General features: G+C 47.2%; 1 protein-coding gene across 1 annotated transcript in view; it reads left to right on the top strand.

Moving 5' to 3' along the window:
* Window positions 1-830: 830 nt before the first annotated feature.
* The window catches only part of SERINC5 (serine incorporator 5), a 162,243-nt gene continuing 150,253 nt past the window's right edge, over window positions 831-12,820 (top strand). The window contains exon 1 of the mRNA XM_066273660.1: window positions 831-1,024. Coding sequence (XP_066129757.1) covers window positions 998-1,024 — 27 coding nt within the window. The 5' untranslated portion in view covers window positions 831-997. The remainder of the gene's footprint in view (window positions 1,025-12,820) is intronic.

Below are 12,820 nucleotides of genomic sequence, written 5' to 3'. Positions count from 1 at the left end.
ACACCTCAAGCAGCGAACTCGTAACAAAAGGGCTTGGGGCAAAGTTCCTACTGACAGAAATCCCTTTTCTGGGGTAAGTGGCTATGAGGAAAGCATATTTGGGTAGGGAGAAAAACTAAGGGCACCCTTGCGGCTTTCTAAATGAAACAAACAATTATTAGGGACCCTGTTTTTAGTGAAGTCGGGTGAGAGAAAGCAGGGATGCAAACAGTCCCTTGGCCTGGATGAGCTCTCAGGAGGACAGGGGAAGTGAGGCTAGATAGATCAATATCGAGGGATGAGAGCAAAGGGCTCTCACCGGACCCCCCGAAGTGCTGCGGAAATCAGGGCAGAAGAGCCTAGTGCCCAGAGATCCGGGGAAGTTTGGGCAGAGAGCGCTTTCTCAAAATTTGTAAGTTTTCTTGCCAGCTAAGGAAGGGAAAGGGATTTCAGGGCCAGGGATCCCGTGGATATTCTTGTAAGCGCGAGGCAGGGCGCACCCGGGGGTCCCCACTGCACGGGCTGAGTGCAGGATACTCGGAATCGCTCCACTAAAGGCTCCGCGAGCAGCATTTTCACCAGAGCCAGGGAGCCGAGGGCGCACAGTCAAGCCTGTGCAGGAGCCCAGGCGAGGCAGCCGGCTGCTCGGGGCGCGAACTTCGGAGTCCCGTGAAGCACCGGGAAGTAATCGCCACCGACAGCGGCCTGACGCCAGCGGAAGTGCTCGCCCCCGGCGAGCCTGCTCCGCAGCCTGGCGCCCCGGGAAGGGCGGGCGCGGGGCGGAGTGAGGGCGGGCTCGGCTCGCGGGGACGAGGGGCGGGCCTGCGGCGGCGGGGCGGGGCGGGGTTTGGCGAGGGTTGTTTTCATCCAGGCCGTGGTGGTACCTGGCGCTCTGCTGGCGTTGTCGAAGGCGGAGGTTTGTGCTGGTTCGGAGAGGTGCGCTCGAGGCCGGAGGCAGCGAGGAGAGTCGGAGGGGAGCTGGAAGCGAGCGCGCGTGCCGGTGGTCCTCGGCGCCGCGATGTCAGCGAAGTGCTGCGCGGGCCAGGTGAGCGGGGCTGGGTGCCGCGTGCTGGTGGACGGATCGGGCGAGCGGCCGGGAGCCCGGGCACGGCGCGGCCAGCTCCGCGGCCGAAAGTACTGCGGGCGGTGGATCGCTCAGGGCAGATCCCGCGGCGCCTGGGTTCCTGCCTCGGGCCTGAGCGCGGCGCTCGGCACCCGGGGAAATCCAGTGCGGCGGGCAGGCGGGCGGGAAGGGACTTGGGGAAGCCCTGGAGGCCACCCCAAGGTCTTCCCGTCTGGCCTTAAGGACTTCGTTGGGGCGGGGTGGGTAGGACCTGAGTGGAAGACCCCGATTGCTTCTGGAGCATGTCATCTCCACCCAAGCTATGAATGTGATGCTGGGTTCCGAGCCCACCCGGCTCTGCCTACCGGATTAACCGAGGAAAAGACGTGGGTTTCGGCAATTCCTGTCATAGGGCCCAAGCAGGGTGCTCTTGGAATCCCGAAAGGCTAGAGCGTTGGCTCTGCACCTTCGGAGACGTCTCGAAACCCGTTTTCCAAACTACAGTGCTCAGGTCTGGGCGTAGGGAAGACTAAGCCCTACTTACCGCGTTTCCCGACCCAACCCTGACGGGGCACAGACGGCTGCCAGGGTAGAGCGCGAGCTTCCCCGTCCCCGATTTAAACTGAATTTACCCGAACCTGTTTTGTAACTCCTGCTTGTTAAACTCAGCGTGTCTTAAAACATACAAGTCCATTTGGAATAGACGTTTCCTTCCTACCGGCGAGTAGTGCACCAGGGCATAATTAGGAGGTTTTCACCTTTTATGGCTAACTTCTCCCTCCCTCCTGCAGTTAGAAAAAAACGAAATAGGTTAAGCCTTCCAGAGGCCGATCTCCCGTCTCCCTGTGCATACAGATGATCAGCATGGTGTGTTTTCACAAATGAATCTAACTCAGAGGGCATTCGGGGTCGGAGATGTTCTTGCTTCCTGTTACACTCAGGTTTGGGCAACCGAGGCCAGCTTTCTAAGTGAAGTAGAGGTTAAATTGTTAACAGGTTTCTTTCTTTTTTTTTTGGTATTTTTCTGAAGTTGGAAATGGGGAGGCAGTCAGACTCCCGCATGCACCGGACTGGGATCCACCCAGCACGCCCACCAGGGGGCGATGCTCTGCCCATCTGGGGCATCGCTAAACTGCAATCTGTGCCATTCTAGTGCCAGAGGCGGAGGCCAACTTTGCTCCAAAGGAGCCTTGGCCGCTGGAGGGGAAGAGAGAGACAGAGAGGAAGGAGAGGGGGAGGGGTGGAGAAGCAGATGGGCGCTTCTCCTGTGTGCCCTGGCCAGGAATCGAACCCAGAACTCCTGCACGCCAGGCCGACACTCTACCACTGAGCCAACTGGCCAGGGCCGTTAACAGGTTTCTGAAAACCTTCTAGTTGCAGATAATTCGGCCTCTTTGGAGTGGCCACATGGAGTTACCGCTTGGTTTTTGAGGTCTCATACTGTACTTGGCATGCATTCAAGCTGGCCTTTTCAGAGATGAGGAAATTGAGGTGTTTTTTTTTAATTTATTCATTCTTTTTTTTTTTTTTTGCATTTTTTTTGCATTTTTTTTTTTCTGAAGCTGGAAACGGGGAGAGACAGTCAGACAGACTCCCGCATGCGCCCGACCGGGATCCACCTGGCACGCCCACCAGGGGTGATGCTCTGCCCACCAGGGGGCGATGCTCTGTCCATCCTGGGCGTCGCCATGTTGCGACCAGAGCCACTCTAGCGCCTGGGGCAGAGGCCAAGGAGCCATCCCCAGCGCCCGGGCCATCTTTGCTCCAATGGAGCCTTGGCTGCGGGAGGGGAAGAGAGAGACAGAGAGGAAGACGTGGCGGAGGGGTGGAGAAGCAAATGGGCGCTTCTCCTGTGTGCCCTGGCCGGGAATCGAACCCGGGTCCCCCGCACGCCAGGCCGACGCTCTACCGCTGAGCCAACCGGCCAGGGCCTAATTTATTCATTCTTAAGAGAGAAAAAGAAACATCGATTTTCGTTGTTCCACTTATTTATGCATTCATTGGTTGATTCTTGTATGTGTCCTGACTGGGAATCAACCCAAAACCTTGACCTTTTTCATGACTGCTATAACCAACTGAGCTATCCCACCAGGGCAGAAGCTGAGGTTTTAACTGGAGGTGTAATGACTTGCCCTGAGGTGGGTCAAGGAGAGAGGATGCTTCTCACCTTTCCAGGGCTTCTGACACCAATGTGTACCCGAAATGACTATTTCATGAATGTTGTGAATCTCAAGAAAACTTTGCAAGTCTTTTATTGTTTTCAGACTTTCCAGTTTGATGCAGCACTTTTCCTTAACAGTAATTACATTACAGATATTTCGGGTCATCTCCTCCAGTTCTTTAAAAGCTCTTTGAGGCTTTCTGTCATTTCAAGTAATTCTAATTTAGAGCTCTGAAAATTATCACCTGTACTCAAGGTGTCTTGTAAAAAAATTATTGGGATAGCTTATTTTTTGGCAGGATTTAATGACTGGTTTCTAAAATCCCCCTCTCAGGACTTTGGAAAGAACCCAGTCCTGGCCATTCACAGAAAAGTTAACTTCTGCTTTCTCGAATTGCCTGAGACATCTCTGTGGTGAGTCTCATGGCAGTGAGGGAGTGATGACAGTATGACTTCATATGGAGAGGCTGATAAGTTTAAATTAAAGAAATAATTCAGAGCCTCACCAGGCGGTGGCGCAGTGGATAGAGCGTTGGCCTGGGATGCAGAGGACACAGGTTCAAAACCCTGAGGTCTCACCAGTTTAAGTGTGGGATTGCTGGCTAGAGGGTGGGATTGTAGACATGACCCCATGGTTGCTGGCTTGAGCCCAAAGGTCGCTGACTTGAGCCCAAGGTCTGTAATTGGAAAAATTTCATTTAAAAAACAAAACCTCACTCCCAGGAGTTAGCAAGCATGAAAAAACTTACTACTCAAAGAGTTCAGCAAGGGGTCACTCGCTCTGCTGTAGCCTCCCCCCCGACCCGCCAATCAAGGCACATGTGAGAAAGCAATCAGTGAACAACTAAGGTGCTACAACAAAGAATTGATGCTTCTCATCTCCTTCCCTGTCTGTCCCTCTCTCTGTCTTGCAAAACAAAACAAAAAAACAAAGAATACTTGGAAACCAGTGAAAGCTATCTAAGTCTTTTCTGAGCATCTATGAACTTATTTCTACTCACAGCACTTCTGACATTAAATGTGTGGGGTTCCCCGCAATCCCAACTGCCACTCTGGACACCAACTGGTTGGATGTCCAACAGTTCAATTTAGACACTAAGCACCTGAAGTAGGAGTTAGTATCCCACAGGTTAAGTAAGGGCTTAGTCCCACAGGACTGGACCCTTCCACCTCCCCACCCCTGTTTCAGCTTTCATTCATATGGGGGATGAAGACCATATATATATATATATATATATATATATATATTTTATGTCACAATATGACAAGCACCAACTGTGTGCCAGGGGCTGGTATACGGCAGTAAGCCAGATAAACATCATTTCTGTCCTCCATGGTCATTCTACTTGGTAGTGATGGGGAGCGTGGGAATGAGATTTGGTTTTTCTGACCTGAGCAAGTGGATAAGATGATCGTGCCTTTACGGAGGGGGAGGGAGAAGACTGGTAGTGAAGAGGACATTTGGCAAGGAGAACCCATGAGTTTCTTTTGGCTCTGCTACATTACAGATGGCTAATAAAAATTAAATATCGGCCCTCGCCGGTTGGCTCAGTGGTAGAGCGTCGGCCTGCCGTACAGGAGTCCTGGGTTCGATTCCCGACCAGGGCACACAGGAGAGGCGCCCATCTGCTTCTCACCCCTCCCCCTCTCCTTCCTCTCTGTCTCTCTCTTCCCCTCCAGCAGCCGAGGCTCCATTGGGGCAAAGTTGGCCTGGGCGCTGAGGATGGCTCCATGGTCTCTGCCTCAGGCGCTAGAATGGCTCTGGTCGCAGCGGAGCGACACTCCAGATGGGCAGAGCATCCCTCTTGGTGGGCATGCCAGGTGGATCCCAGTCGGGCGCATGCGGGAGTCTGTCTGACTGCCTCCCCGTTTCCAGCTTCAGAAAAATACAAAAAAAAAATAAAAAAAATTAAATATCCAACTCATCAGTTGGATGTTTAAGTTGGGAGAAGTTTGAGTTTGGAGAGAAATTTCAGCGACTTAGGGGACCATCAGGAACAATGTATAACCCAGGAAAGAGCCTGGGCTTTGGATTCAGGTCTGGGTTTGATTTGAGAAATCTGGACAATGAAGGCTGGTGTGACTGCACATACTACTTATTCTCTGTTAACCTCAGTTTTCCTCAACTGTAGAATGGGTGTGATAATATTTCATAGGTTATGAAGATTGCACATGATAACAGACAGTCTAGCACAGAATTTGGCACAGAGTAAGGAACTCCCCAAATCTTTGTTAGTGGCCACTGCCCACCTTGTACCTGGATCATCTCAGGTCACCTATTTTATTTATTTATTTTACCTTATTTCTGCATCGAATCTGATATATACTTAGGCTTTGATTAAGCTTTTGGCTAATGGATGGTAATTGAAGCAGAAATTAGAGGAGAGAGGTCATCCAACATCTTCTGGGTACCCAGAACTGCAGTAGGTGTCTGGGAATTGGGTGTTGAACCAAGACCTTCCTTGCTTACTTGGAATTTATGGGGTACTGGGGGAATGGAAGTGGGGGGAGGAAGCTAGCTACAGAAAATGACAGTGCATACTGTCAGAAGGGAAATGAGAGGTGTAATAAGAGACTACATTGGGCATGGAGGGCACAATGTGGTATATAGATGGTGTTACATTGAGTGGGACAGTTGATTAAAAAAGAAAAAGAAAACTTAGATAATTCTTTCAAGGTAGTTCAAAAATAAAGACTTGGTCCAGGCGCTGAGGATGGCTCTGTGGCCTCTGCCTCAGGCACTAGAGTGGCTGTGGTTGCAATAGAGCGATGCCTCAGATGGGCAGAGCATCGCCCCCTGGTGGGCATGCCGGGTGGATCCCGGTTGGGCGCACGTGGGAGTCTGTCTGACTGCGTCCCCGTTTCCAACTTCAGAAAAATACAAAAAAATAAAAAAATAAAGACTTGGCAGGGTTTACTCCAGGCAAGTGTAAGCAGTAATGATCAGAACAGTAGCTTAAATTTATTTCATGTCTGCAGTATGCTATCTGTTTTTATATACATTGTATAATTCATTCTTCACAACATCCCTGTGGGATGGGTAATAATGCTCTCATTGGCCTCCTTTTGCAGGTGGGACAACCTAAGTACAGACAAATAAATTACCTTGACTGATTTTTTTTTTACCTTGACTGATTTTTGATGGTGAAGCCAAGCCTTGAACACTAGTCTAGCTGACTCAAGTTGGAACTCTTGACTGTTCCTGATTATTCTTATTAAAATATGAATAAATGATATTGAGTAACACTTGCTCATTATTGTTGCTTATAGTGAACCTAAGTCAGTTTTGAATACCCAGCCATTAGGCTGTTTTGTTAGCTATGGCAGTTGCCAGTAGTTATGGATGGACGAAGTTTAGCTTATTCCTCATGACCTGCTCCAGGTTATAAGAAAGCAAGTCTCAGACCAAATTCTACTGCACATGCAGATGTAATTGGCAGGTAGCAGGCTGATCTGAGACCTCAGGAAGTTCTAGCTCTTTGCCCTTCTGAGTACTCTGGCATACAACTGACATGTTCACCTGAGGCCAATGGAACAAATTCTAGTGGATAGAACTTGGCTGAGACCACCAAACCAGCAGGACCACGTGGATGGATCGAGTCTGTTTTGCCATTCTCCGGCGAAGACTCACTCTGCCCTTATAGACAGCTCATGGAAGGGCAGGAGTTCCCAGGCCAAGGTATTTCCAGCTGGATCATATTACTTAATCACTTAGATTTTCCCCAATGAAAATCCATTTCTAATGTCTATTACTTTAATTAACAAAGCCCCAGATGTCACCTGGTACTCCATTGTCAAAGATAAATAAAGCCTGGCATTAGTTAAACTAGCATTGAAAACATTTTATTCAGTAACCACAGATAGTAGGGCGAAAGCCTAGCTCCATTTTGATCTGTATGGGGGTGACTGAGAATTTTAAAGAGATAATGAGAGAGTGGGGAGGATGAGTGAGTGGGGGCCCAAGTAACATTAGGGAGGTACGAAGTTACAAAGGGTTGGTCATTGTACACCTGATTAGGCCAGGTGTGTCTGCTAGCTGGCAAGTTAGGATTCTCTCCTTCCACCAGATTGGTAGAGAATTTCTATCCTCTTGGTGATTGCATTTCAAAAGAAGAGCTTTTGGGTCCTTGAGAGAGACTTCTGCATTGTAGAAAATACATTTAGTACTTGTCAAAGAGATGGGGAGGGATTCACAATTGCAAGTCTCTCTTAATATTGATAAATGCTCTAAGAAAGGGAGGCCTATCTCCATGTTGACTAGAACAAACAGCACATTTCTTTTGTCAGCCTTGAGCTTTTCCAGACAAGAATTTAAAAGGCAAAAGGTGCCTGGATCATCATAGTGATGCACCGTTGGGCTGCTAGAGGCAGGGTAAGGTTTGGGGGTCTCTTCAAGCAGGGGTTAGGGTGGAGTTGCTATGTGCCAAGAGTTCTTGTAGTTTCTTGCAGTTAACAAAACCTGTTATCCAAGTTAGAGGTACCTGAAGCCCATGCAAGAGATGGCTTTGAGTGTGTGGCCTTTGAGTTCATGTTAAATGTTATCCTCAGGGCAACTGATCACCTCCGGGCTGTGGCTTAAAACACACACACACACACACACACACAATGAAGACTTCTTTAAAGATTAAAAATTACCACATAAGAGTAATGATTTCCCTGAAATGTCTTTCCTTTTCTATAAAAACCAAATCTCTACTTTTAAGGCCAACCTCAAAAAGCATTTTCTCAGTCTTGATCTTCGCTTTGACAGTTTTCTAAGAACTTGTACTTAGACCTATTCACACCACCTCCTAGTACTTGGTTATCTGGGGCATGGGAATTGTTCTGTGCTTCCTGCATGTGCGTGTTTCCTCTCTCCTCAACAGCATGTACTGTGTATGGCTTAGCTGAAGCCCCACTGAGTGTTTTTGGTTACAAAACTCTTTTTCCCTACAGCTCTTTGTTTATAGTGTGTCTGTAAAGTCATGGTGCACTTTTTTTTTTTTTTTCTGAAGCTGGAAATGGGGAGAGACAGTCAAACAGACTCCCGCATGCGCTCGACCGGGATCCACCCGGCACGCCCACCAGGGGCGATGCTCTGCCCACCAGGGGGTGATGCTCTGCCCCTCCGGGGCAGCGACCAGAGCCACTCCAGCGCCTGGGGCAGAGGCCAAGGAGCCATCCCCAGCGCCCGGGCCATCTTTGCTCCAATGGAGCCTTGGCTGCGGGAGGGGAAGAGAGAGACAGAGAGGAAGGAGGGGGGGTGGAGAAGCAAATGGGCGTTTCTCCTATGTGCCCTGGCCGGGAATTGAACCCGGGTCCCCCGCACGCCAGTCCGACGCTCTACCACTGAGCCAACCGGCCAGGGCCCATGGTGCACTTTTGACTGGTCACAGGGAAGCAACAAAAGACGATAGCAATGTGAAATCTGCACCAAATAAAAGGAAAACCCTCCCAGTTTCTGTAGGATGATGTGGCAGCATGTGCGCATGCGCAGATGATGACATAACACTGTGTATACAGCGGGGCAGCCCATGGCCATGCCAGTCAATGTGGATGGTACAGAGGAAAGTTCAGTGTGTTTTGTGGCTCGCTAAATTCGAATCTGTGACCAAAGTGCAACGTGAATATCGGCGCGTTTATAATGAAGCGCCACCACATAGGAATAACATTATTCGGTGGGATAAGCAGTTGAAGGAAACCGGCAGTTTGGTGGAGAAACCCCGTTCTGGTAGGCCATCAGTCAGTGACAAGTCTGTAGAGGCTATACGGGATAGCTACCTAAGGAGCCCTGAAACATCTGTGCGTGAGCCCATATCGAACTGCACTGAATAGGTATGAAACTGGGAGAGTTTTCCTTTTATTTGGTGCAGATTTCACATTTCTATCGTCTTTTGTTGCTTTCCTGTGACCGGTCAAAAGTGCACCATGACTTTATGGACACACTGTATTAGGTCCTCATTATGGCATATGTTGCTTCCATTCTTGGAAGGAATCCAGGGTAGACATAACAAAATGTTCACTCTTTCCATGACTGCTGCTTTGTTGAACAGTTTAGGGTATTTGTGAAGCACATAGGAAAAAATCACACATATCACCCAGAGAGAACCATATTTTGATGTTTTATAATGCAGTCATATATAATGTATATGATTTTACTTTGCAGAATTGGGATTGTGTTGTGTGTGCTATATTTGATCCTACTCTTTTGGCTGAATTCTTATGGGGTGATCAAGAAAGTTTTTTAACATGCACTAGCCAGTCCTTCACAACCATTAATATTTTCTGGGCTTACATTCACGTACAAATATTGATCGACTTACGACCTATGCAATTTATAACCATTCGACTTTACGACCACAATCACTAGCCACGACTGCTCCGTGTCTGGCAGTGCAAGCATTGCCCAGCTGGGCGTACGGCAGTGCAGACCAGCTTCCGGCAGCACTACCATCTCCGCGTGCACCATTTCAACTGTTATCCCAGACTCATTACAGCAATTTGTGTTTTGTGTCTTGGATATTTTTCATCAAGCCCCTCCCAAGATGTCTACCAAGAGGAAATTGTCTTTGCAAATATTAAACCAGTTGTAGTGGTAATGCAGTGTTTCACTTAAACCTGGTGAATGTAAAAATAAGAAACAAAATGGTGTAGAGATGATACAAATGGCATAAAATGAACAAAGAAAATTATGATATATAATAATGAAAGCAAATTATGATAAAATATGACTTAAAGATTTTTATAACATCATTTCACAGTACTGTACATATAGCCTACTCAACTTACGACCAAATCATGTTACGACCAGTCTGTAACCAATTGTGGTTGTAAGTCGAGCACTAGCTGTAGTCTCTGTCTTCAAACATGACCACTTTCTCCAAAGGTGTTAAGTAAAGTTGAATATGTGAAAGTCAGTTTATAGGTTGATGTGTTAATAGGTTTGTATATTTTGTTTTCCAAAAGGCTAAAAATAATGAAGAAAATCCCTAATTACACTCCTCCCTTTTTAAAAATTAAGGCTTTATTTATTTATTTATTTATGTTACATACATCTGTATTTTCTTTAATTATGAACTATTTCAAACATACAGAACAATAAAGGGAATAACATCCTTTCCACTATTCAGCTAAACAAAATCTTAACATTATGCCATATTTGCATCAAAAGATTTTTTAAATCTTATTTTTATTAATTTTAATGCAGTGACATTGATAAATCAGGGTACATATGTTCAGAGAAAACATCTCCAGATTATTATTATTATTATTAATTTTTTTTTTTTTTACAGAGACAGAGAGAGGGATAGATAGGGACAGACAGACAGGAACAGAGAGAGATAAGAAGCATCAATCATCAGTTTTTCGTTGCGACATCTTAGTTCAGGGGTAGTCAACCTTTTTATACCTACCGCCCACTTTTGTATCTCTGTTAGTAGTAAAATTTTTTAAATTATTTATTTATTTATTCATTTTAGAGAGGAGAGAGAGAGGAGAGAGAGAGAGGGAGAGAGAGAGAAAGAGAGAGAGAGAGGAGAGAGAGACGGGGGGAGGAGCTGGAAGCATCAACTCCCATATGTGCCTTGACTAGGCAAGCCCTGGGTTTCGAACCGGCGACCTCAGCATTTCCAGGTCGATGCTTTATCCACTGCACCACCACAGGTCAGGCCAGTAGTAAAATTTTCTAACCGCCTACCGGTTCCACAGTAATGGTGATTTGTAAAGTAGGGAAATAACTTTACTTTATAAAATTTATAAAGCAGAGTTACAGCAAGTTAAAGCATATAATAATAATTACTTACCAAGTATTTTATGTTGGATTTTCGCTAAGTTTGGCAGAATAAATCTTTATAAAACAACTTAAATCTATCTTTTTATTTATACTTTGGTTGCTCTGCTACCGCCCACCATGAAAACTGGAACACCCACTAGTGGGCGGTAGGGACCAGGTTCACTACCATTGCCTTAGTTGTTCATTGATTGCTTTCTCATATGTGCCTTGACCATGGGCCTTCAGTAGACCGAGTAACCCCTTGCTCAAGCCAGCGACCTTGGGTCCAAGCTGGTGAGCTTTGCTCAAACCAGATGAGCCCACGCTCAAGCTGGTGACCTTGGGGTCTCGAACCTGGGTCCTCCGCATCCCAGTCCGACGCTCTATCCACTGCGCCACCGCCTGGTCAGGCCACAATTATTTTATATTAGTTTTAGGTATACAGCATAGTGGTTAGACATTTACATAATGTATTTCCCCTATCCTCTTTTTTGTGAGAGAGGCAGAAAGAAAGAGAGAGGGGCAAACAGTCAGGAAGGGAGAGAGATGATCTCATATGTGCCTTGAATGGGGGGCTGGAGCAGGGCAAGTGACTCCTTGCTTAAGCCAGGGACCTTAGGCTCAAGCTGGATGAGCCCGGGCTCAAACCACTGACCTTGGGTTTTCAAACCTGGGTCCTCTGCATTCCATTCCAATGCTTTATCCAATGTGCCACTGTCAGGCTATTCCACCCTTTTTAGATGCCAGCATCGACAATATATTTCAGCCATTTTCAACATTTTTAGCTTTGATCTTTCTTTATGGTTACTTATATAGTACCTGTCTAGATGGTGTTAGAGTCACTCTTATCCTTCAGTATAAAGGTGCCCATTTCTGTTTCAATTACATTGAGTCCTGTGCTGCTTATCATTAGTACTGCACTTTATTATTATTATTTTTTATTTTTATTTTTTCTTCAGAGACAGAGATAGGGATAGATAGGGACAGACAGACAGGAATGGAGAGAGATGAGAAGCATCAATCAGTTTTTCGTTGCGACACCTTAGTTGTTTATTGATTGCTTTCTCATATGTGCCTTGACCGTGGGGCTACAGCAGACCGAGTAACCCCTTGCTCGAGCCAGCGACCTTGGATCCAAGCTGGTGAGCTTTGATCAAACCAGATGAGCCTGCGCTCAAGCTGGCGACCCAGGTCTCGAACCTGGGTCCTCCGCATCCCAGTCCAACGCTCTATACACTGCGTCACCGCCTGGTCAGGCAGCACTTTATTTTTCTATTTGTTTTTCTAAAATAGGCAAAATGCAATAAAATGTGCACATAATTGCTCTCCCACTGATGAAAGTGTTGAACTGGTGAGCTGATGGAGAAAGTTGTTTGCAGATGTCTGTGTAGTTAACCAAGTTCAGGTTGTTGGGAAGATGAGTTTGTCATTTACCTTGAACAGCAGAGAAAGTGACAATTGCCCTGTTAGATGGAGAGGTTGCATGGAGGTTGCTCTTTCATCTTTGTTTTCTTGGGCTACTTTATAGCTGACATGGGGGAACTGACAAATAGCTCTGGGCTGCAGCCTGTGGGTTTACTTTGCTGGGAAGGCTGAAGAGGGCTAGCCTGTAGGGCAGGGGCCCCCAGACTATTTACACAGGGGCCAGTTCACTGGCCCTCAGACCCCTGGAGGGCCGGACTAAAAAAACTGAAAATCTCTATGCACACCGCACACATCTTATTTTATTTTATTATTATTATTTTTTTCTGAAGCTGGAAACGGGGAGAGACAGTCAGACAGACTCCTGCATGCGCCCGACCGGGATCCACCAGGCACGCCCACCAGGGGCGACGCTCTGCCGCGACCAGAGCCACTCTAGCGCCTG

Source organism: Saccopteryx bilineata, chromosome 4 (genome assembly GCF_036850765.1).
Source record: "Saccopteryx bilineata isolate mSacBil1 chromosome 4, mSacBil1_pri_phased_curated, whole genome shotgun sequence".
NCBI classification, from domain to species: Eukaryota; Metazoa; Chordata; class Mammalia; order Chiroptera; family Emballonuridae; genus Saccopteryx; species Saccopteryx bilineata.
Note: the sequence above shows the minus strand (reverse complement) of the source record. Positions and strands in the feature narration are given on the sequence as shown.